The 26975-nt window shown below is 27.6% G+C and overlaps 1 protein-coding gene across 18 annotated transcripts in view; it reads right to left on the bottom strand.

Moving 5' to 3' along the window:
- LOC103572023 (uncharacterized) overlaps window positions 1-26975 on the bottom strand; it is a 370788-nt gene that overhangs the window by 242311 nt on the left and 101502 nt on the right. For 2 of the 18 annotated variants that reach the window (XM_053742094.1, XM_053742098.1), the window contains exon 2: window positions 534-803. The exons of 14 other annotated variants lie outside the window; for them this stretch is intronic. Coding sequence is in view for 2 of the 4 variants with exons in the window: in XM_014443183.2 (XP_014298669.1) it covers window positions 15390-16562 (1173 nt within the window). In the remaining 2 variants the exon portion in view is untranslated. Of the gene's footprint in view, window positions 1-533; window positions 804-15238; window positions 16580-26975 lie in introns of those variants that run through there. 2 more of the 18 variants (XM_014443183.2, XM_014443182.2) reach the window with 1 other exon arrangement.

Genomic DNA, 26975 nt, shown 5'->3' with positions numbered 1-26975 from the left:
ATTATTAATTTTTACCGCTGGGGTACATAAATAAATAAATCATAGAATATAAAGTTATTTAATTATTTTCAATAATAAAAAAAATATAAATAATAATTGATAATATCGTACAGCTATTGTAAATAAAAATAATAATTATAATAATTTGGGAATTTTTCATCCGAGTGCTGACATCAGTACTTGAGGAATTTATTCAAGCACTGTATGCGCTCTATAGCTATATATACTATACGTGTATATATAGGTATACCGGCAACGCTTTCCCAACGCTGCACTCAACATATATATATATATATATATATATATATATATATATATATATATATATATATATATGTGCGCAGTAATATCCGAATAAATCCACCAATAATAAACAATAGTGATAATTGACAATTATTTATAATGTTACTCGTGTATCATTCAGTATCCGTTTATTTATTAATTGATTTTCCTCTCGCCGCGGCAACGAACAACTACCGGGAGAGGTTATCACGTGAAAAATAAATGCAGCGAAAGAAATTCAAAGTACTTACTCAAATTCTCCAATAACCAAAATAATATATGTTGAAATATATATCAAAAGAGGATTCACCCGGTGAACTTTACTAACTCTACTTTTTCTTTTACCACAATAAAAAAATTAAAATGCTCGGGTATACAAATAGAAACAGCGTCTACACACAATGCTAGTCCGTATCTTTCTAATTTAATTATCTCAACCTCCACCTGTTGGTCGTCGCACGCGTGGCACCACCATCGCCTTTAATTTCTATTATAATTACATTTATCAGCCCTGGGCCTTACTGAAATTAAAAATATAAAATATAAAAACAATTCCTGGACATCTGAATGATACATAATTAATTAATTAAATATATGAACTACTTGTTTATAACTTATTCCTATTTTTATTTTACCCGGTAACTGAAATAATAATTATTTAAAACTTATTAACTTGACATCGGAATCATTAGCCAAGGTATCGATTTACCGTTACCCGGCGGTCAATATTGTCACTTAACTGACATCCTTAGTCGGATAACAAGTTTCAATCAAATAATACATTAAACAATCGTTGGGGCATAATGCTACGCTGGATTATGCATCCCAACTGTCTCAAAATCATAAACAAAAGCTTAAATTATACAAAAATCAATTATTTGCATTTTTAAATTATAAATTAATATTCATTCGCACATGTGCTCACTCTCACGCAGCGCGCATGCGCTAGCACCGTGCACGGACCGCTGTCTCCATCGGCGAAATGGCGGAATGCCCGCGTAACGGTTCAAATTCAAATATATAATTAAAGTATTCAACTTACAACTAACTAAAATTAAATAATTTGAATCGTTACGTGACAATTTTATCATAATTTTTTAAATCGTCCGACGATAATTTTTCTAAAATTGTTTGAGCTTTTTCCCTTAATGAAGCTCCTAAATATGACGCTTTGATTTGGTTTGTCCATCCGTTGTAATTTGAAACAGTTTCAAAATGTTTCAAATACCTATCAGCAGATACAGAAGCATCAAATGTGTCTGGTTTAATAAAATCTATTGGTCTAAAAATAAATGACGGGTTGGATGTCGCAATTATTTTTGATTTGTTTTTATTAATTTTTTTTTTCGATTTATTTTCCAAATTTTCATTTATTATTTCCGCGTCAGTGTGAATGTCTACTTCGACATTAATGTTCTGAAGAGGAACTGTATCAGACGAAGCAGAACTTGTGTCACTGTTATTATTATTTTTATTATTATTATTAATGGGTACATCACCGGATTTGTTTTCTCTTGGTACGTATTCTAATTTGTTCGCAATTCTTTCGAGGAATCCTTCCATTCTAGAGAATTCGGACTCCAAGCTGTCAAATCGCTTTTCGTCTTCCTCCCTCTTCTTCTGTAAATAGCACGCAACGTGCTCGCGGAACTCCTTCATCTGGTTGTTTATTTTACTCCTTAGTTTATCGTTTCTAGCGTCTTCGATGATGTCCAAGACATCATCGGAATTTGTTTGCCTTGTCCGTCGCGGCATAATTATTTTTTATTGATTTTTTTTTTTCTTGTAAATATTTATACTTCACTTATTCACACACTGACATCCCACTTCTGACACCAAATTGTAACAACACCACAATTAACAGCAGTAAAAGAAAGCAAAGAGAGATATAGTATATTGATATACAGATTTTTGCTGTTAAGATACTGACTCTAGTCGCGCATCTATAAAAACAAGAGAAGAAGGCATTTGTTTTCTAGCTATTCAAATGTGTGTGTGTGTGTGTGTGTGTGTGTGTGTGTGTGTGTGTAAACTCTTTGTAAATTTTCAACTAATGAATCGATTTGGATAGTTTAGGTGGGAATCGAAAGAGCTTGTTGGCTATCAACTTTCCTAAAAATTTCAGATTATTTGATCAAGTAGACTCGAAAATATTTGCGAATTACGGAAAAAAAAATTTTTTTTAGTTTTTAAGTGATTTCTCAGAAACGACTTGAACGAACGACTTCAAAATTTAATGAGCTCTAGAATTTGATGAAACGCGTCAATGGCCGCCTTAGTCATCTTCATCAGTTAATTTGTTTGAGAGATATCGCGGGAGAAAGAAATGGTAAAAAAGAGTTCTTTGCGAATATCTTTGAAATTACTTAACCAAACAATTCCCAAATGACCAGCTCCTAAACTCAATAAATTAGGTCGATTGCCGCCTCAACCATCAAAATCAGTTCATTCGTTCGCGAGATATCGTTAGAGAAAAAAGTGGTAAAAAACGGGTTTTTCCAAATATCTTCGAAACAGCTAAACCAATCGACTTCAAATTTTAATCAGCTCTATAATTCATCGAAACGCGCTGATTGCTAGCTCAAACGTTTAAATCGGTTAATAAGTTTAAAAGATATCGGCGTTGAAAAATTAAAAAAATAACATTTTATCTTACTTTGTCCGGATAAATCATTATATAATGTACTAAAATGTGTCTGTATAAAATCATATCAACTCTTTCTCTTTATGGTTTTTTTCGATCATTATATTATGTCATCTAGCTTGTTTCTTAGTTTGAATTATATTATCAACAAAAAAATTGACAAATGTAGTTTTTAATATTTTTCTCGGATATTTCATATTTTATTGTTTCTAACATGAGTCATAACTTATTTAAATCTCGATTTTGATCCCTGACATTGACTTCTGCCTCAATTCACTGATTATATTGTATATGATTGGGAATTAAATTTTAAAAACCGCTTCTTTATTAATGATTTTCGATTCTTGAATTTTCAAACTCCAGCATAAAACGTAACTTGTTAAAGCTTGAAAAGATCATAAAAAAACAACTGCATGTAATGGCATTCTCGAGCTCGTAGAGCTTGAAAATACATCTGCACTAATGTTTTTAAGCTCCTTGAGCTCGAAAACAGCGGGAAGTTTTGGGACTGGCCCTCAGAGCCAACCGACACCCAGATTTTTTTTTTAAGTTTATGTGGAAAGAACTATAGTTCAATGAAAAAAAACAAAATTCTATGTCAATTACCGACCTAGTTCATTGAAAAATGTGATTTTCCCATTCAAATAACACAGAAAATTTTGTTTTTTTAGCTTTAAGTATTTTTAACTCATTGACAAATCAAAAAAATCAAGTAGACTAATCCACGTTTTTGTAGAAAATTGAACGCTCTACACAAAAACGTTTCTTATCATTTTTTGATAAATCCACCTGTTCAAAAGTTATTAGAACTTGAAGTAGAGTTGGAGATCTTCCTACTTTTCCGATAAAACTGTCAGACTCATTACAAAATGTTGTACAGCCTTTTTTGTTGACAATTTTACTCTCTACAAATTATTATCAGCAAAGTTTTTCCAAATTTCCCATTTTTCTAGTTATTTCCATTTTAATTTCAAGCTCTTAAAAATGCGGTTCTGATCGATTTCAAGAGATCGACATTGAAATAAAAATAACTAGAAAATAATGGGGAATTTAATAAAACTTTACTGGTAATAATTTGTGAACAGTGAAATCGTCAACAAAAAAAATCTACAACATTTTATGATAAGTCTGATAGTTTCGCCGTAAAAGTAAAAAGATCTCCAACTTTACTTCGAGCTCTAATAACTTTTAAGCAGGTGGATTTATCAAAAAATGATAAGAGACCTTTTTTGTAGAGCTTTCAATTTCCTAAAAAATTTGTATTAGTCTATTTGATCTATTTATTTGGTAACGAGTTAAAATATTTAAAGCGAAAAAAAAAAAAAAATTTCCTGCGTTATTTGAATGGGAAAATCAAATTTTTCGATGAACTAAGTCGGTAATTGATATAGAATTTTATTTGTTTTGCATTGAACTATGGTTTTTTCCACATGCACTTAAAAAAAAAATTGTTGCTCGTAAATGACGCACCCTTATATATGTATATATAATTATATATAAGTATATATGTATTAGGGTGCGTCATTTGAAATGACTTTTTTTTTGCTCCATTGACGAAATATTATTCTAGACTTAAAAAAAAAAATATCCACCAAATTTGAGCCCTTAATTTTAATTTTAAATACTCGCTAAATGAATTTGAAATTTTCACACTTAATTAACACGTAAATTTTAATTTTTTTTTCCAATTATCTATAACTTTGCGGCATTTCATAATATTTAGTCGCTATTAGGCGGAAATTCATTGTAAAAAAATCTTAAAGCCAATTTTTTCTCGAATTTCATAGTTTTTTTTTATTTTCCCGGGAAAAAAAGTTCTTATATGATCATATATATAAATCATATAAAATCATATAAAGTTTGATAATTAAATTGGACCTATAAAAACTTATATGACTTTATAAAATTTTATATAATCATATAAAATCTTATAATATCATATAAATTCTTATATAATAATATAAAGATATGTATATCCGGAAAAAATTGATTTTGTCTAATTACACACATAATAACCGATATATGATTAGATCTAAAAATTGGCAGGGTTTAATGACATGTAATTATATATAATCATGCATGAACGAATTTAAAAAAAAAAAAATATAGTGTTGGTTAACTGCTATTTTGCGGAGGGGTTATCCATCCAACTAATGTTTTACCTCAATGCTGTTCAACTTTGAATATAGCGCGTCTGTTGTCTGCTTCTCTAGTCTGCTTTACACTGTCACGTAGCGATTCAAATGTGAATCGCTGAGCGTGCTTTTCCATCTCGCCGTGAATTTAACAACACCTCCTAGCTCAAATCAAGCACATTTATTTATTATAATTTATTAGTACTTAAATATTTATATTATTTTGATGGATTATTTTATCATGATTTAATTATGAATTTATTGATATTATTGTTTATTATGTTTATATATATGTTTTGATAATTATTTTGAATATATGTACTTAATTGATATTTTCATTTCAGTTAGTAGCACACGTGCCCGAATATTATAGATAAAAGTATCGACCGAAGGGAGTAAGTCGATATAGTGGGGATAAAAATCAATGTTTTTCTCCAGCCACGTGGTACACTGAACTAATTATTATTTTATTGTTAAAAGGGTTAATAATTATTATGTTTATGTTTATAGATAAGAAATATTATTTAATTTATTATTATGATATAACTCAGGTCGTGTGACGAATTTAAATATTTTATTTTAATTGAAAATTTCGGGTCCGAGGTCATGAGAGGGGATAACACGTGAGTGATACCCCTCCCTCGGAAAAATCAACGAAAAATACAGGGTTGCCACATTAGGGTACTTATCGCGAATTGGGCGATTTCCTCTATGCATTCGCTACTAAATTAATGTTTGGGCTACAAGTCGCAATTTGGGCGATTTTTAATGTTTTAAGGTTGGGAATAACCTTACTCATTATTTTCAAATATTGTTTTTAATTTCCATTTGTGAATGACTTGAATCAAACATCATTTCAATTCCGTATGTACATATAAAAAAATTGTGTGTATGATGTCACTTACATTCAAGCATTTAATTTCTTTTGTCTCAGTTCGTTTCATTGAGATATTGGTTTTAAATAGTAATTTTATTTTTTTTACAAAAAATATAAATTTAAACGCGAGCGATACACAGTAAAAAACGAATCGTCAAAGTGTAAAAATTTAACACACAGTATTTATCTTGTTTGAACTGTCGCAATCGATTAATTTTACAACACACAAAAATGTTATTTTATACGAAAGTAAGACTTTTTATATGTTACTGTCAAATCAACAGACAAAATATGTTAAGAATAATCTTGACCATCCAAAATGAATTCTAAGAAAAATTTGTTACTTTTAACACATCCGCGTGTAACTTTTTTTAACACTCACAACATGTTAAAATAACATATAAATAAGTATAAAACGTTCGTTTTATAGATGATATCTGTTGATTTTGACGAATCCTTTTTTACTGTGTAATTTCATCCTAACTGTTGAAAGTAAATTGTTATTCTGTTTTATACAATAAGATAAAGAAATATGTACACATTTAATGTGAATTAAAACCTGTATCCACGATATTCTGCTTTTTGCATGAAAAAATAATTCATAATTTGCAAAAAATTAATAAAATTTTTGATTAAGATTATTTGTTCACCCAATTTATCCTAAAAATATCCTATAATTTTCACTACATAAGAGATAATTGCAATAATACTTTTTGAAACGTTAATTCCAATGTATGTGGTATACTGTACTCTTATTGGTTAATAGAGTATAAATTATAAGCCGACAGCATTATTTTAAATTTGAAAATGATTGGGCCACTTGTTGAAGTATTTCGCTACTTTTGATCATAGATGGGACGACTCGAACAAAAATTTTCTGGCAACCCTGTAAAAATATAGTCAGAGAGGACCGAGATTTTGTAAAGTTAGGACGTGTTGTTGTTTACTATTTTTCTAGTAAAAATTGTTCTGGCCGAGTTGCCGTAATAAACTTATCAAAATAGTTCAAGTTTCTTTAATTTGAATGATTAGTATTTTGTTATATAGAGTAAAAACACAGTTTATGTAATATTTATTATTGAAAAACTTCAGAAGTAAATTGTTCTCAACGCCGGTAAGTCAATTGTGTCATCATTGTCTACCCTGGCTATCGCTAGTCCTTCAGTAGAGTTGATCGTGGTATTTGTTTGATAAATAATTGAACCTAAGTTATTTTGTTATAATAAGTTGAATATATTCGGCGTACATCACAGAATTGGGTGCATATGTACTGAGACGGGTCGAGTAAATTCCTTAGGAGATTAGACAAGGATAGCGTATGTAGCTCCTTGTCTTACAACAGTACTTAAAATATTAATTCTCTGGATAAAATTTATCTTATAATTTAATGGTATGCAACCCAGTAATGCCAAATATGTATTGAGTACCCGCGTCTTTCTCTCTCCAGAGTAAATAAGATAAAGTAAAGAAAAAGATTAGTATTATGTTATTTGTTTACAATCTATATTAATTATATTGAGTAAAAATTTGTAATTTGTAATTTGGTTTCCCCAGTGGTTAATTTAATAATATTATTTAAATTGAATTGATTATTATTATTATTTAGCTTCTATGAGTATATTTTCATTTAATAGAAATTTTTCACAAAGAATCAATAATAGTAAATTGATATTTAGTATTGTAATCATTTATTGCGACTATAAATATATTTTAATTAAATAATTTAGAAAAAGGAATCTAGTGCTAGCCAATATTCATTTATTTGTTTCCTGGATAAATTTAGTAGTAATTATTCCTTATTATTATTTTTGTTCATTAAACATTTATTTGGTTGTCATTCCGCTTGGTGCATACATTCTCGCTCAAGATTTTGTCCCGTGATCTCTCCCCTGATTTGTTATTGTTTTTGTCCGTTTTGTAAAAACGGGCTGGTGCCCTCGTGCACTAACCCAGCCTGAGAAACTAGTCCAGGCACACCAATATTTTGTTTATAATTATTTAATATTTTTAGCTATATTTATGATTTTTATTACACGTAAGTGACCACATATGACTCTGGATTTTATTCGCGTCTCTGTCGTGAAAATAAAAACGGTTTACGTTGTAACACTTAAGAGCATTTACAATCCATAGCATGTTACTTAGATCACATAATCAAATTGATACATCCTACATAACAATGCACCAAATATAATCAAATTTCATCACATTTGTGTTTTATATAAAATTATAATTTTTTTTAAAGATAACCTGCTCAAAAGACCATAGAAATTTATATATATAAATTACAAAACTACATAAATTTTTATATAATCATATATGATTTTATATAACCTCATTAAATTCTTTTGTAATTATAGAAATTTATTTATAACTTTATATAATATCACATAAATTTTTATGAATTATCTGAATTCTTCTGAGAATTTTATAAAGTCATAAAAGATTTCATATGATCATATATGATCATACATGGTTATGTATAACCATCGAAAACGTGCTCTTGTAATTTTATAATGTTATATATAACTTAATATATGGTTACATGAATAATTTTATAAACATTTTATAAGATTATAAAAATTCTTATAAGAATTTTATAAGATCCTATGAGCTCTTATATAATTATATATGATTATATGTAAGCATATGAAACTTTTTTAACTTCCCGCTAAGAAAATCGACGATTTTCAAAAATTTCGGGAAGTTATTGTTTTCACCCTAATTTTCGAAAATCGAGTTTTCATCAGATGCCGACGTTTTGAGGTCCTAGAAAGCTATTCTGACTATTTTCAGAATGATGTCCGAGTGTGTGTATGAATGTGTGTGTGTGTGTGTGTGTGTGTGTGTGTGTGTGTGTGTATGTACGTAAACTCTTTGTAACTTTTGAACTAATGAGTCGATTTGGATGGTTGCGGTGGCAATCGAAAAAGCTTGTTGGCCATCAACTTTCCTGTAAATGTCAGATTATTTGATCGAATAGACTCGAAAATATTTGCGAATTACGAAAAAAAAAAATTTTTTTTTTAGTTTTTTATTGATTTCTCAAAAACGACTTATACGATCGACTTCAAAATCTAATCAGCTCTAGTACTCAATAAAACGCGTCGATTGCCACCTCAAACATCAAAATCGATTTATTAGTTCAAAAGATATCGGCGTTGAAAAGTTAAAAAAATAACATTTTATATTACTTTTTTCCGGATAAATCATAATATAACGTACTAAAATGTGCCTGATATCATACCAACTCATCTTTTTTATGGATTCTTTTGATCATATAATGTCATCGAACTTGGTTTTTAGTTTAAATCATATTATCAACAAAAAAATCGATAAACCGTAGTTTTTAATATTTTTATCGGATATTTCATATTTTATTGTTTCTTTCATGAGTCAAAACTTATTTAAATCTTGATTTTGATCCCTGACATTAATTTCTGCCTCAATACACTTATTTTACTGAACATAATCAGGAACTAAATTTTAAAAACCGCTTCATTGATGATTTTCGATTCTTAAATTTTCAAACTTCAGCATAACAGGTAACTTGTTAGAGCTTGAAAAGATCGTAAAAAAAAATTGCAAGTGATAGCATTTTCGAGCTCGAAGAGCTCGAAAATATATCTACACTAATGTTTTCGAGCTCTTTGAGGTCGAAAACAGCGGGAAGTTTTGGGGCTGGCCCGCAGGGTCAACCGACGGCTAGATTTTTTTTAATGTTATAAAATAATATATAATTTTATATAAAATCAGATCAATTTTTATAAAATCCTTATAAAAGTATATGAATCCTTAAGGATTGTATAAGATTATGTAAGCTTCCATATAATCATATATGATTTTTATATATTGCTTACAGATCATATATAAATCATATATAAACATATATGTTTATATATGATTATATAAGTACTTTTTCCCGGGATTATATCAAATTACATCAATTTTTATAAAATCCTCATAAAACTATATAAATTCTTATAAGATTTTTATAAGATTATATAAATTGTTATATGATCTTATATAAGCATATTAAATTTTATCAATAGTCTAGTCGAGAAGTGAGTTTTCTGCGAAAAATCGTTGATATTTTTTTAAAAATATGGCGATTGGTGCATTGGATTCAGAATCGCATTCTGAGAAATGGGTATTTTTTTTTTATCCGCCATTGAAAATTTCATTTATTATAATCAAAAAACGAAGAGACAAAAAGGTAGTCTCCATTTTTTATTTATAACTTCAAAAATATTAAAGATATCTGAAGTTTGAAAAAAGATCCTAAAAGAGGAGAAAATACTAGTAAAGTAAGTCTCTAATCCCTCAGTTGTAGCTCCATTATTTATCATTTTAATTTAACGTTGAATGTTCGACTCCGGGCGGCCGTTTCGGTGCCTGCGCGTCGTCGCCAAGCAAAGTATGCAAGACAAAATAATTTTTTCGTAACATAAAATATTCATTCAAAAATCTGAATAAATTATAGTGTCATCTAGACACTTAAAGAAAAGGATATAGTCCCGCATAAAAAAAATTTTTAGCTTGATTTTTGTTTAAGTTATAGAATTGTTAATTAACCAATTTTTCTGAGACTTGAGTTTTTATAAAATCTCTTAGAAATGTTTAATAAATATGTCTATAAATTTTTTTTTCTTTTGGAAACTCTTGTTATATAAATAATGAACAAGATTCTGTTGTAATAGTTTATAAAAGTTTTTTCATTTGTTTATAATGATTTTTCAGTTATCAAAAATTGAAATATCCGGCTAATATTATAAAAAAAATTTTTTTTCCCTAAATCTTTAATTTTGGTTGTTTTTGTATTTGTATATTGCATTTAGTAGTTTGGCTAAAAAAATTTTTAACATTAATTGTTTAAAAATTTTTTTATAAACAAATAGACAAATTTAATTCTTTTGAAAAATTTTTTTGTCATATTGTTCTCTTAATAAAATAATGATTTTAAAAAAAAATTTTTTTTCTTAAAAATTTCTTTTAATCGTTTATAGTGATTTTTTTCATTTATCGACCATTTTAATTATTTATTAAGAAATAATTTTTTTTTTTTTTTTCATTATTTTCAATTCTCAATATATTATGAAAAAAAATTTTTCTTTAATTGAAATTTTCATTGTTGATTTTATAAACAATTTGTTATAAACGAATTTCCATTTTCATTATATTTTTTTTCGTAGCTTTAAAAAATTACAAATATAGCCATGTGCATTAAAGTTATAAAAAAAATTCTTCTCTGTTTTTTATTGAATTTTAGAATACTTTACCCCATCAAAGTTGAAGTTATTAACTATTTTATCAACTTATAAATTGTTATAACTTTTAAACTATTGGTGATACGGTCTTAAACATTCAAGACGATCTTTTAGACAATTCATTGATTTGTATAATAAATTTTTTACATGCTTGATATCTATTATGGTTCAATTTTTATAAGCGTTTGTTATGAAAAAAAAGCATCACTTAAATTTTTAAATAATTATATCTTTTAAACTATTGAAGTTACGGCTTTTATGATTTAAGGCAATTTTGCAAACTAATTATTGGACGACTCACACATATTTTATATTTTCAATTCAATTTGTTTATCATTTTTTTTTATTTATTAAAATTATTACACGATTAAGGGTACATTTGCTGGATTTTATAGACCTTATACTCCTACCTTACGCCAATCATTAATGTTGTTCTTGCTATTTTCATTTAGTTTTTGAATTATCAATTTATTACTTAACGTTTTTCAAAGCAAAGACTCAAAATTTTTGCTAGTTGTGCAGCCTGGAAGACATTTACAGAATTGAATGAACTTTTTACAGAAATGTAGCCTTGACAGTTAGCAAGTATAGATTTCCTGACTAACTGATACTGATAAACAATGAAAAAAATTTTTTAAGAAACAAATTTTTTCTTTAAATCACTATTTTATCAAGAGAACAATATGACAAAAAAATTTTTCAAAAATATTAAATTTGTCTATTTGTTTATAAAAAAATTTTTAAACAATTAATGTTAAAAATTTTTTTAGCCAAACTACTAAATGCAATATACAAGTACAAAAACAACCAAAATTAAAGATTTAGGAAAAAAAATTTTTTTAATAATATTAGCTGGATATTTCAATTTTCGATACCTGAAAAATCATTATAAACAAATGAAAAAACTTTTATAAACTATTACAACGGAATTTTGTTCATTATTTATATAACAAGAGTTTCCAAAATAAAAAAAAATTTATAGCCATATTCAGATTTTTGAATGAATATTTTATGTTACAAAAAAATTATTTTGTCTTCCATACTTTGCTTGGCGACGACGCGCAGGCACCGAAACGGCCGCCTGGAGTCGAACTTTCAATGTTAAATTAAAATTATAAATAATGGAGCTACAACTGAGGGATAGAGACTTACTTTACTAGTATTTTCTCCTCTTTTAGGATCTTTTTTCAAACTTCAGATATCTTTAATATTTTTGAAGTTATAGCTAAAAAATGGAGACGCCCTTTTTGTCTCTTCGTTTTTTGTTTATAACAAATGAAATTTTTAATGGCGGATTAAAAAAAAATACCCATTTCTCAGAATGCGATTCTGAATCCAATGCACCAATCGCCATATTTTTACGAGAATATCAACGATTTTTAGCAGAAAACTCACTTCTTGACTAGACTACTAGTAATGTAATAAAGTTATATATAACTTTATATAAAATTTCAATTTTTATTAAGTCTTCATAAGAGTATATGGATTCTTATAAGAATTTTATAAGATCATATAAGCTTTTATGTAATCATATACAATTTTTATATATTTTTTATATGATCATATATAAATTGTATATGAATATATATGTTTATATAAAAACTTTTTTTCCCGGGTTACTCGCAAAGCACTAATTTTGCAAGAGAATTGTGCAAAACTTTTTTAATAGGGAATTTGATTTTCTACAAAGAAAGCTATTTGCGCCAATATCGTAGAACCAGTAGTTTTTGAGATAAATCCAATATATCGTAAAATTTTGAAAATCGCTGTTTTATCCAAGATTTTAGTACTTTTTTTATGAAATTATGGCCGAAAAAAATATATTATATAATGGTTAATATATCATCAAAAAAATGTCATGTCATATTGGAGCTAACATATAAATTGTCTCCTATTACACTTAATTCCATCTTTTCTTACCCGTACAAAGTTTGAAAACCGGCCCTTGGATGGCCCATCGCCGGGCGAGGTATGATAAATAGCGGACAGTCGTTGACAACTTTTAATAGCTCATGAAGAGCTGAATATACAATTAATAACTCTGGGCCATTATTGGCGCCCGACCATCGGCCGATTAATGGCGGCCGGCCATTGGCCAAGTATGCAAATGAATTTTATTTAAAAAAAATTTTTTTTATTATTGTCCTAGTAGAGTTCATGATCATTAACGTTTAAATTATTTGAGTGAAGTAAATGATGTTTACAAATCTCGATGAAAAATTCTGCTAAGCTCTGAGCGCGAACTGCCGTCTGTTATTTACAACTAACAATTAAAATATTTTTTATTTGCAATCAACAACCGCAATTTTATAACTTTATTTATAAAAATTAATTTAATAACAAAATAATGCATACATTTTATAATAAATGTAATTTTCAACAATGGTGGTTGAGCGAGATATTAATTTTTAAAAAATTATGTAATTTTAATAATTGAAAAAATAAAATAAAAATTGTCATTTTTTTTTTTTTTTAGTATCATTTTTTTTCAAATTATTAAAAGTCCTATAACTTGGAAACTATGGACTTGAGTGACTTGAGTCATAGAGCTTTTTTTAATGGGAATAAAATTTCCTATAAAATTCCCGCCCACATTTTTTGTATGTATTCATTAGTTTACGTTCTGCAAGACAATAAACGTCAATTTCATAGGAAAAATGACTTTCGCAGGGAACACAAGTGAAACAGCTGGAATTACAGCTAAGTTATTATGGGCACTTTTGAAGAACACCAAATGCCCTACAATTTGCGATCAAAACCGCGTCGATATCGTAAAACGCAGCTGAGTATTAGAAAGTTAAAAAAAAGTAATTTGATTTACGTGTTTTTTGAATGAGAAATCTTGAAAATCAAATGGAAAGTACTTAGGATTGGAATTAAGAGCTAAAACTTTGCAGGAATTTTATTTTGAGGATGAAAAACAATTAGAAAAAATGGTTTTCATTGCAAATAATTCATGCACTTCCCATTATATTCTAATTCCGTCAATTATATTTTGTTGTAATGAACCCGAGTCAAAAAACAAATTCCAGTTTGGACCTCAGAAATATCAATTCCTTTGATCTTTCATTTACCGCACGATAAATAATACGATATTGGCACTCTAAATCCTCAATGAGAATTATGAGGTCTGAATTCGAACTCTTTATCGGTTTGTAAATACCAACGAAGGTCTAAAAACCCTCACAAAATAAATTACCGTTTTCTGGACTTAGAAAATTTTCAAGTTGAAAAAAAAAAAGAAAATATAAAAATCTGAATGTAAAATAAAATACAATTATTCAAAATAATAATAATAATTATTATTATTATTCGTTTTTATATAGCCCTGGACAAACTCTAGAAGTTCTTAAAAATAATTTTTCTTTTATCTTAGTTGTAAATTGAATAAAAAAATAGACTCCTAAAAATTGTTTAAAAAATAAAGCCTAGAGTATTTACTTTTTTTTATACACAAAATCCGACAAAATAAATTTTTCAAACAATATAGAATGCAATATCAATTATTTTGTCTTCAATAAAATTTTGTATTTTAATTGAAAAAATCGATTCTGAAGTTCTTTCAGGTTAATGATTTTTTTATAGTGAGCATTAAATTTTGTAGCTTTTATATTATTTTTATCAATAAGCATAATTTAATTTATTATATTACAGACAAGTTCGGTTTATGACAACAGCTCGTTACGACTGTTCTTAAAAATTATTTTTGGTCCTTAACCCATAACTGATAAAATTTTTTCCAACTCATAAAAGAATAATGTTATATGTGATTATATATTGTCTTATATAATCATAGTATATAAATACAAAATTCGAAAAATGAATGGCATTATTAATAAAAAAAAAAAAAAAAAAATTGAACTAAAAAAAAAATGTTTGGATAAGATTGCTTATTATTTTTTATTCTTATAGTTTGTGTATAATAATGATTTGTTGTTACTTATTTCTAAACACTAAAATATATATATATATATATATATATATATGTATACATAGTTATTCATATGAAATAATTATATACGGTCATGGATAATAAAACATCCATATATATGACTAATTTCCAAAATATTAATTACGTCAAATAAATTTGAATCGAACGATTGGAGTAATGTAGTCTAATAGAAGCTATAGAATACCATTAATAATATTTTTTTAATTAATTTGTAAATGTTCATTTTTTTAATTTATTCACTTTCTCTTGAATTAACTGGTATACCAACGTATAGTAAATTTTCAATAGACATTTCAACACACACAGTAACTAAAGAAGCAACTGATACTAATATAAAATTATCTTGCTTTAAACACCGGTATATATGAAAGATTTCATGAGGTAAATCATCATTATCTATTGCTTTAAAAATTTTTTCATTTGAATATTTTTGTATGACAGCATAATGAAATTTTAGACATTGGCATCTGTTTTCGCATTGACAATTAGTAAGTTTTAAAAAACAATATATAGAGCCGAGGAGATAATTTCCTTCACTTTTATATAAGACACATGAGGATTGGGTTTGAAGAGCTCGCGTATACATCTGTGATATGTATAGTTTACTCTTTTTTAATAGCCTTAAGTAATTTTGTATTCGTGGCATTGGTGACAAATGATCAATCGCTTGGCTTACAGCATTCGGAAGTGCATTATCAGTAAAACGTTTATAGGTGACGACGCTGTAACAGCTATCACTTAATTTCTCACAAATTTTCACTCCATATCTTCGACTAAAGCAGAAATTACGTATAGGACCTTCTGGAAGTTCATCTATAAATCTTTGCATCGTTAATAATTGGATATGTGACGTTGCAACCTGAGAATCTATGTGTCGCGTTCCATGTACGTTTTTTAGAATTTTACCATTTAAGTCTTCATAATAGTAGCAGACATAGGCCCATAAGGGTCCTAAATTTCTCACACATTGCGGTAAATGTATGATAATATGCATGTTAATTGAGCAAAATTGTAACCCATATAAAGTTTCAAACTGGCGAACGAATTTAAATAAAATATTTGAAGCAATCTCGGTGCTCTCATTAGTGACAGTATTTGTATTTAGTAGAGTTATTCCCAATACAAGCAAACAATAGTGATTAAAATATACAGGATCCATTATTCCGTTTAAAACTGGTAAAGAGTAGTAAAATAACCACGCCTTTAGTTCAGATGCTTTTCCGTGTGAAATGAGCTCATCAACTGATCGAGGCATCCTATGCACAAATCTTGGTGGTTTAATCAAAGTCAAACGCTCGTCTATAGTGCCTTTGACTTGAGTTAAAGAAAACCGCTGATTACTATATGTCGGTTGGAACCACAGTGATAGTAGTTTCTTTACAATGCCTCCGTCAATACAATGCATTCTATCGATAGCTGATCCTGTAATAAAATCAGGCATTATTAAAGAAAAAGAGCATGGGCCTTTTACACCCATGTATGGTTCATTTGTCTCTAACGCTAATCTGGCATGGGTTATTGAGTCTTTCGAAGTTCGTAGTTGAAAATTTTCAACATAGGGATATACATGAGTATGAGCAGTTCTTTCAGCGTTCAGAAAGAAAGTTTCACCAGGCCATAAATAAATATGGCAACCATACGCTCCATTAAATTGCTTGAAATTTAAGAATTGGCTTTTTGCGGGTAGGTCACATGTATTAAATATTAAAACTGCTTGTACTAAAACTGATTCATTATTATACAACTGAAATATATGTCCCCGTTGGAGTTTTTTAAACTGGCTGTAAAATTTAGAAACAAAAGTGTTACCTTCGGGTTTTTTTTTACCGAACCAAAGCCCTAGCATAATTATATTTTGTTGTTTGATTCTGTCTTCGAAAGGAAGTTCGTTGATTGTTAAATATATTGGCCACATAGATACGCTTGACGATTTAAATACTGGTACACCATCTGTATACCAGAGAAAGGAAATCTTATTTGGACTTCCGATAATATTTTGACTAGATAGATTTTTGTACAGTAGCCCATCATACACGTCAGTAATAGAGTTTTCATCTAGACGGTTCCTTTCGAAACGATGTCTTAGAGCTTCATAAAAACTTGGCCTTCTAAACAACTCTCGTAGCTGATTTTTAACAGACATTTCAATGAAATATGGATTTTTAGTATCGTTTATTACTACGCATTCACTACATACATCTCCTTCGCTATTTAGATTTCGCAAGCATGATGCGCAGTAATAGTGTTTTTTGTGTGAATTCGATGGTATTTTTTGTAATGAAAAATGTTTTTTAAATTTATATAAACTGTTTTGCCGAAGTCCTTCTGTAGGACAATGTAAATTTATAATATTCAAAACATCTTTGAGACATGATTGGGTAATATTATGATCGATAAGTAGTGTGAGGATTAATGTATTACTCTGTGATACTGTTATTGGAGCTCCAAAGTACAATGGTTCATCGAGATCATCATTCTCGTCATCATCACTGTCACTTATGTTTTCTGGCTCTGATTGACCGTCAGAATCACTATCAATTTCTGCTTCATATTCATTTTCATTGACTCCATTATTGTTGTTCACATTTGGGTCCTCAAGATTATCAATATCATTGGAAAAATTCATTTCTTCTGGAACTTCCTCGTTAATATTCTCAGAATTATTATAATTATAATTATTATTATTATTATTATTATTATTATTATTATTATTATTATTATTATTATTATTATTATTATCATTATAATTATTATTATTATTATTATTATTATTATTATTATTATTATTATTATTATTATTATTATTATTATTATTATTATTATTATTATTTCTTTTTTTTTAGTTAAATGCTCAGGGGGTTATCCCCGGTAGTCCGACTCTACCGAGGGCCTCACCTGAGCGCCAAATCATTACTGCTGCGATGCTTCATCAACAAGATGATCAGCATGCGCAGCAGGCCAAGTTTCGTTGCCTTAGGAGACGGAGGGATCCGAGAATAACAGCCTTTTGCATCCGCGATGCCAAAAACTCAACTTGCGGAGAACAAGTTGGGATTTTAGCCAATGCAGACACAAAAGTCTGTTTCATCCCTCCTAGGACGCCAACAATAAGTACGACAAGCTTGACACGGTAGCCTGGGTAGAGTTTGCCAATTTCAAACAGGAGATCCTGATATATTTCGTGTTTGTGCTCTTCTTTAACCGTGATGTTATACTCAGCAGGTGCTGAGAACTCGATAACATAAATGTCACGAGCGGTTTTATCAAAGAGCACAATATCAGGTTTATTGTGATCGATTTTCCGCGTTGTTGCGAATGGCACGTTCCAATAAATACGGCAACGGTCATTCTCAACAACTTGCGGAATATCTCCTGGCAGATAAGGCAGCACTGGTGTTTTATCGATACCGTGAGTATGTCTTAGGTGGTAGTAAAGTACTCGCAGAGCAGCATTGTGACGCTGGACATATGCATTTCTTGCCAGCACAGGACATGCTGACAACAGATGCATAAGCGTCTCAGGATGTTGCTTACACACCCTACACAAAGTGTCGGGTAGCTGCATCTGGAGCACTTTAGCACGGTATTCAAGAGTATTGATAACACCATCTTGGCAGGCAAAAATATATCCTTCGGTCTCAGACATCAGGCCAGCTGACCTGAGGAAGGAAAACGTCAGCTGCTCGGACAAGCCATGTTCACGCACGTGTTTAAAGAACACGCTGTGCATGGACTTGTCCATATGTGTGCTGAGCAGTTTTTGTTGCTCAGCATTGCTGATGACCCTCTTAAATTCCTCCTTAGGGAGTTCGATAAGAGGGTTTACTCTTCCAAGACCGAGGGATTTTGCCGCGTAGATTGCTGCCTTATATAAAAACGTTCCCTTATGCCTATTCTCATGACTATGAACAATTTGCATAAGGAAGTCGTTTTCATCTGCAGTGAAATTGACAACCTCGTATGTTATACCCAAAACCAAACGATCGTGTAGACACTCCAAGCTCTGTAAACCTCTCCCTCCGATGTGACGGGAAAGGTATAATCTGGTGATGGAGGATTTAGGGTGCATGCTCCGATTCATATTCATGACTTTGCGTGTCTTGATATCGAGATCTCTGAGTTCTTTTCGGGCCCATTTCAGAACACCGAAAGAGTAGAGGAGTACCGGGACAGCAAGCATGTTTGTTGCAGAGACTTTGTTTTTCCCGGAAAGTTCTGATGACCAGATTTTCCGGAGTCTCCGCACATACTCGCTGCAGAGAGTCGTTTTGATTTTCGAGGCGTCCTGCATAGGACTCCCGTCAATCCCTAGATATTTGTACGACTCTCCGGCGTCAAGATGGTCAATGACGCTCCCATCTACTAACTCGATATCCTCACGCACATCAGAACACTTACCCTTCACCAGATTAACGACCGCGCACTTGTCCAACCCAAAAGCCATGCCAACATCCCGGGTATACTCCCCTACAATATTCAAGGCTGTCTGAAGGTGTTCCTCATCAGAAGCATACACCTTCAGATCATCCATGTAGAGTAAGTGGGTGATCGAATACTTTCGATCATTTGATGGACCCACTGAGTATCCACGGGTGCGGCGTAGCGCAACAGATATTGGCAACAGTGAGATACAAAACAGCAGAGGGCTCAGAGAATTATTATTATTATTATTATTATTATTATTATTATTATTATTATTATTATTATTATCATTATTATTATTATTATTATTATTATTATTATCATTATTATTATTATTATTATTATTATTATTATTATTATTATTATTATCATTATTATTATTATTATCATTATTATTATTATCATTATTATTATTATTATTATTATTATTATTATTATTATTATCATTATTATTATTATTATTATTATTATTATTATTATTATTATTATCATTATTATTATTATTATCATTATTATTATTATCATTATTATTATTATTATTATTATTATTATCATTATTATTATTATTATCATTATTATTATTATCATTATTATTATTATTATTATTATTATTATTATTATCATTATTATTATTATTATTATCATTATTATTATTATCATTATTATTATTATTATTATTATTATTATTATTATTATTATTATTATTATTATTATCATTATTATTATTATTATTATTATTATCATTATTATTATTATTATTATTATTATTATTATTATTATTATTATTATTATTATTATTATTATTATTATTATTATTATTATTATTATCATTATTATTATTATTATCATTATTATTATTATCATTATTATTATTATTATTATTATTATTATTATTATTATCATTATTATTATTATTATCATTATTATTATTATCATTATTATTATTATTATTATTATTATTATTATTATTATTATTATTATTATTATTATTATTATTATTATCATTATTATTATTATTATTATTATTATCATTATTATTATTATTATTATTATTATTATTATTATTATTATTATTATTATCATTATTATCATTATCATTATTATTATTATTATTATTATTATCATTATTATTATTATTATTATTATTATTATTATTATTATTATTATTATTATTATCATTATTATTATTATTATTATTATCATTATCATTATTATTATTATTATTATTATTATCATTATTATTATTATTATTATTATTATTATTATTATTATTATTATTATTATTATTATTATTATCATTATTATTATTATTATTATTATTATTATTATTATTATTATTATTATTATTATCATTATTATTATTATTATTATCATTATTATTATTATTATTATTATTATTATTATTATTATTATCATTATTATTATTATTATCATTATTATTATTATTATTATTATTATTATTATTATTATTATTATTATTATCATTATTATCATTATCATTATTATTATTATTATTATTATTATTATTATTATTATTATTATTATTATTATTATTATTATTATTATTATCATTATTATTATTATTATTATTATTATCATTATTATTATTATTATTATTATTATTATTATTATTATTATTATTATTATTATTATCATTATTATCATTATCATTATTATTATTATTATTATTATTATTATTATTATCATTATTATCATTATCATTATTATTATTATTATTATTATTATTATTATTATTATTATTATTATTATTATTATTATTATTATTATTATTATTATTATTATTATTATTATTATTATTATTATTATTATTATTATTATTATTATTATTTTGTTCATTTATTTGATACAAAAATTTTATTAACCCAAAAATATATTATTTATTGCAAACTGTATTCTAAAATTCACCGATTTTGATTAATAAATAAGTATGGCTGCAAATAAAAAATATCCTCGTAAGATGTGGGTTTTGATATGGTGGATTAATTCCTCGTACAAAGATGTGATACGAATGAGTGACATACCTAAGAAATCACGTAAGGAAGGTGAAATTGTAAAATTTATATGGCAAGATCATCAAACACATGAAAAAACAAAATCAGATGCTAAAATAATTCAAATCCATCGTAAGTAAAGTTTTTATTTTTTTTCCGATCATAATTTTAATAGAACTGAAATAAATCATTCAATCAAAGTTATGAGCAAACTAAGATGTTAGTAATGCATGGTAGTAATAAAATGTTTGTGTCATTGAAAAATTTACTGATGAGTTGTTCATGGGACTCATCATTTATTATAATAAACGTTATGGTGGTTAAATTTTTATTCATCAGTTGTTATATTATCGTATGATACTCAAGTTAGCAGACGTCTAATAATTTTTGAATTTTTTTTTTTAAAGATAAATTATAAGAAAAAAAAAATATTTCTAAAAATTGCACCTATAGTTTTTTAAATTATGTACATTTACATGTTTTTACTTTTTATTTTTTTCAAATTAAATTGTTAAAGAAAATTTTGAAATTTGTTAATTGTCTTCTGACTTCAGGATCATTATTATCGTTAATTATAGCAATTATATATATATATATATATATATATATATATATATATATATATATATATATATATATATATATATATATTTATATAAATCTATTATTTAATAATTTCAGCTGATAAAGAGTATCTTTTGGGTATTCGTCTTGATAGCAAAGGTAACATATGTGATGAATCAACCAAAATGTTTTATGAATCCGTACTTGACAAAAAGAAAGAAATTGATCAAATTAAAAAAAAAGTTAAAGCGTCGATAAAATGTAACGTTAAAGACGCTGAAAAAAAAATACTACAAAAGAAGTCTTTATTTAATTTTGAGAGTGATGTAGAAAATTCGTGTAATCAAAAGAGGCCTCGCTGTGACAGTGAAAAAAAAAAACAGAATGGAATAAATTCAAAGAAAATATCTTACTAAAAAAAAAAGAGACAAATAAATTGGTGATGTTGAAAGATAACAGTAACACTACTGATCCATCTTCAAATTTACCCCAAAATGCAATAAATAATGAAGAAAATTTGATAAGAAATGATCACTCAGAACAATCAATGACTGCTAAATGGCACTGTCCAAATGACAACTGGTTATATTCTGAGTTCAAGAATAATTTCTTGTTTAATAATGAATTTAAAGTGCCTGATACTCATGTATCTTCCAGCTGGAGCTTCAATCCCCCTTCATGTTCATTTCATGACGAGGACTGTAATAATGAACCTTTATATGTATCACCAACAGAAATCAAGAATTTAGATGATGATTCTGAAATGACATTTCTAGAAATCGGTGCTGTATCTGATGGTAACAAGAAAAGCAATTCAAGTCAATTTCGGCCATGGTTGAATCAATCATTAAATATTAATCATTGTGAATCACTACCATCTGACAAGATGAACTTGAACAAATCATCGGTAATTGAAACGATTGTTACTTCATCTTCAACTCATGTTATACAACCGAATTCATTAGAAAAATCACAAAATAATTCAAACACATCCAGTATTGATTTTATTCCTAACGAAAACGATCCTCAGAAAATAATACAGAACACATTAAAAGAAAGCGTTGGAGCATTACATACATTTTTTCAATATGAAGGTAAATAACATTAATATTTTTTAATTTTACACTCTAATATAAATCCTCGGAAAGATTACTACATTAAATCTATTAATAGTGACTGATCGGAATCTTGAGTTTCTCAAAATGTATGAAATAGGATTTAAAAACGCTTTTGTTGCACAGCAAAAGTATTACTCTACATCACTTAACGTTTATCAAGTAATTAGATATATTTTAGTTTATATATTAATGTATACTATTTTTAAATTTAAATCATAAACTCTTACTTAATAAAGATTATTCGCAGATGCCTGAAGATTATACGGAACCAGGTGAAAATAAGGTGCGAAAATCAAATATAATATTTTATGGAATAATTTTGAAGCTTCGATAAATTAAATTTTACAGATAATTTGATTTATAAAATATAAATAAAACTTTTGCACTAATTTTTACAGAAAGAAATAACGACAAATGCTAAGATATATTTTCCAACTCTTCGCGTCAGAGAAATTGAAGAAAAAACTCAAATCGAGCCAGGATTTTCAGAATGGCAAGAACTTGTGAAACTTGCATTATTAGAAGTATATGGAAATAATATTGGTAATTATACTGCAAAAGGAAAAAAAAAAGATTTACGACCTCCAATTAATCGACTGCTTTATAACGGAATTTTACGTAAAATTAATTTTTTTTTATAATTATCAAGTTTGATTTTAAAAATAATTTTTTAATTGACTAGTTCTGATCTATTTTTATAACAGTTTGGGCAAAGAACAGATCAAAAATTGATATCTCTAATGCAGCTTACAATCAATGTATTAATAAGATCGCATGTTCTCGGAGACCCCATAATAATAATCCAGTAGCTATGGCAGACGATAATAATGAGCAAACAATTCATAATCCTGATAAGAGTAATCACTTTAAATTAAATATTTCAATTTTTTTATGCAATAATAATGTAAAATAATTATTTATTAATGTTTTTAGTTACAGTAGATAATCTTAAATTCTTACGAAAAATTGTTGAAATTGCTGAAGAAGCGAATATGTTACAAAAAAGATCACAATTACCATCACGAGAACTTAATAAGGTAAATTTAAATATCAATTTAAATGTATATACTAAATTTTTTTTTACTCGCCACTGTCTGTTTTATCAAAATCATTTAGTTTCCAGATCAGTATTTAGAACCAGCTAATGAACGATTTGCTAAAATTCATCCTAATCATCGTATATATTTACCACAAGCTACTATTGCTTATATTGAAAGAGGAGCTCAGGTATCCAAAACCGAGTATGATTGGAAACATTTAGTAACAGAGGCACTTCTTGAAGTGTACCAAAAAGACATTATTCTTTTCTCTGCTAAAGGGAAAGGTAGGGTTCCTGGAATAAATCCTGAACTATTTGCAGCGCTTTATGGTAAGTGGTTTTCCTAATTTAGTTATAATTTGCTTTTGTATAAGTATTTTAAGCAATACTTAAAATCATTTATTTTCATTCACTTAAAAACTAATTATTTAATATTTAGCCTATATTTAATAAAGTTATAAGTTCATTCAAATAAAACAATCGAGTTAATTAAAAATTTTAATAATTCTTAAAGTAATTAAGTTTCTTTATTAAAATTTTACTCGAATATACAAAATTAAAATAGTTTAATTTAAATTATACGTTAATTAACTACTTACTTTTTTTATACACCGTGGTGTATCTACAGATTGGGCTAAGACAATTTCAAGAGAAGATATTTCGGAAAAAGAGTTTTCTAGACATGTTAATAAAGTTATATCAAACCGAAAAAGACCATCAAAAAAAAAAGCAGATGGGTCCATAAATGCGGAAGAACTAGAAGAGGATTCACCTACTGAAACAAGCTTATAAGAATCATGTACCTAAAAATTGGAACGTTTTTCCCGCAATGAAAATCAAAACAATCCATGTGATTTGACTGCTAAAGAGGTATTTGGGGGTGGCCTGCAATTTTCAGTTGACATACGAAGCATTGCAGAAATCTACATTTAGTAAATTTTTTACTTTTCATTTCTTTTTTTTATTTTTGTTCCGTGAAAAACGTTTCAATTTTCAGGTATATTAAAAGGTTGAGTAAAATCTCATGTTTTTTAATATTATTACTATATTTATTTGCAACAAAGCAATATTATTAGAAAGTTTATTGTCTTGCAGACGATTTAAATTTTATTTATTTTATTTTATATTTTAATGTGTGTTTGTTTCAAGAAACCGATTTTAATGAATGATATAATTGGTAACAAATTTTATTAATAGAGTTCAAGATTTATTTCAGTCAAGGTATTTACCAAATAATTTTTATAGATGCATTAGATAGCTCAATAGGTATTAGATCATCGATTGTTTAATTTAATAAGTTTATTTGTATCGTCGCAACTGATAAGACTGTTAATTCAAGTGGGGTACATCATTTCAAAACTAAGTAAAAATAAATATTCAGTTTCATTTGTTATACTTTATAGAGGCTTCGGTCATTTTTCCGCAAATTTATACTTGATTAATTATTTATGGGTCAATTATACTGAGATTCTCAGTCTTAAGTATAAATTTTGTATAAAAAAAAAGTGGGGGAAACTATATATATATATATATATATATATATATATATATATATATATATATATATATATATATATATTGATTACGTCATTGATGGAATTGAGGCCTAAACCTGGAGTAATAAATTCTTTTATTTTATGAGGATTTTGAGGCCCACGCAAAATTTTTTTAATACCAATTTAGCCCTCAATTATGTAAAATCGCCCGTAAGGACAACATTGAGGCCTAAAATGGAATTACTTTCTACACAGTTCTCAATCTCCAAAGTCCAACTTGTCCCTCAAAAACCTCACGTAGTATTTTGAGGTCCGAACTGGAATTTGTTTTTTGACTCGGGTAAAAACATCTGTAAATTTTACAATTATTTTATATTTTTACAGTATGCCGTTTATAACTTTTGTTGTTTCAAACGTACCTGTACGCCTTATAATTATAACAGGTTTTGTCATCACGATAGCATCTATAGTTCTAATTGGATCCTAATGAAATTTTCTACATTAATTCTCTAGTCGATTATCTTGATCGTAAACAATCAACTGGCAGAGCACTTGACGTGATACCGCCATGGCCTGGTTTCGATTCCCACTTCACGCTATTTATATTTTTCTCAATTTATCTATGAATTGTCTTATTGAAAGGGTTTGCATGTTGAGGTTCCGCTATATTTAAAAATTGACGAAAAACTTGATTTTTTCGTAAAAATTAGTTTTCAATCACTCTTGAAGTGCATATAATTTCAACTTTGAGTCCTTTAACTCAAACTCGTGACTTTTTATCACAATAATTCAGTAGGCTTCAAAGTTTGTTCAAAATCAGGAAAATAATTGAATGGGGCATTCATTTCTGAAAACTTATGCATTGTTAATTACAATTTAACCCAATCAGTTCTATTGTATTGTGATCAAAATAATCTATAAATTTCGGAGTTATTTTATATTTTAAGAGTATTTCTATTATTACCCGTGAAAAATGAACCATACATGGCCATATATGAGTGCTCCACATATGGTCATGTATGGGAATTGGTCAAACATGGCCATATATGACCAGATATGCCCATATATTATCATACATGACTGTGTATTGCCAAATATAGCCATACGTGGCCATATATGTAGATTGGCCATGTATCATCGCACATAGCTTAATATGGTCATATATGG

This window comes from Microplitis demolitor, chromosome 9 (genome assembly GCF_026212275.2).
Source record: "Microplitis demolitor isolate Queensland-Clemson2020A chromosome 9, iyMicDemo2.1a, whole genome shotgun sequence".
NCBI classification, from domain to species: Eukaryota; Metazoa; Arthropoda; class Insecta; order Hymenoptera; family Braconidae; genus Microplitis; species Microplitis demolitor.
This window is presented reverse-complemented; position numbering and strand designations above follow the sequence as displayed.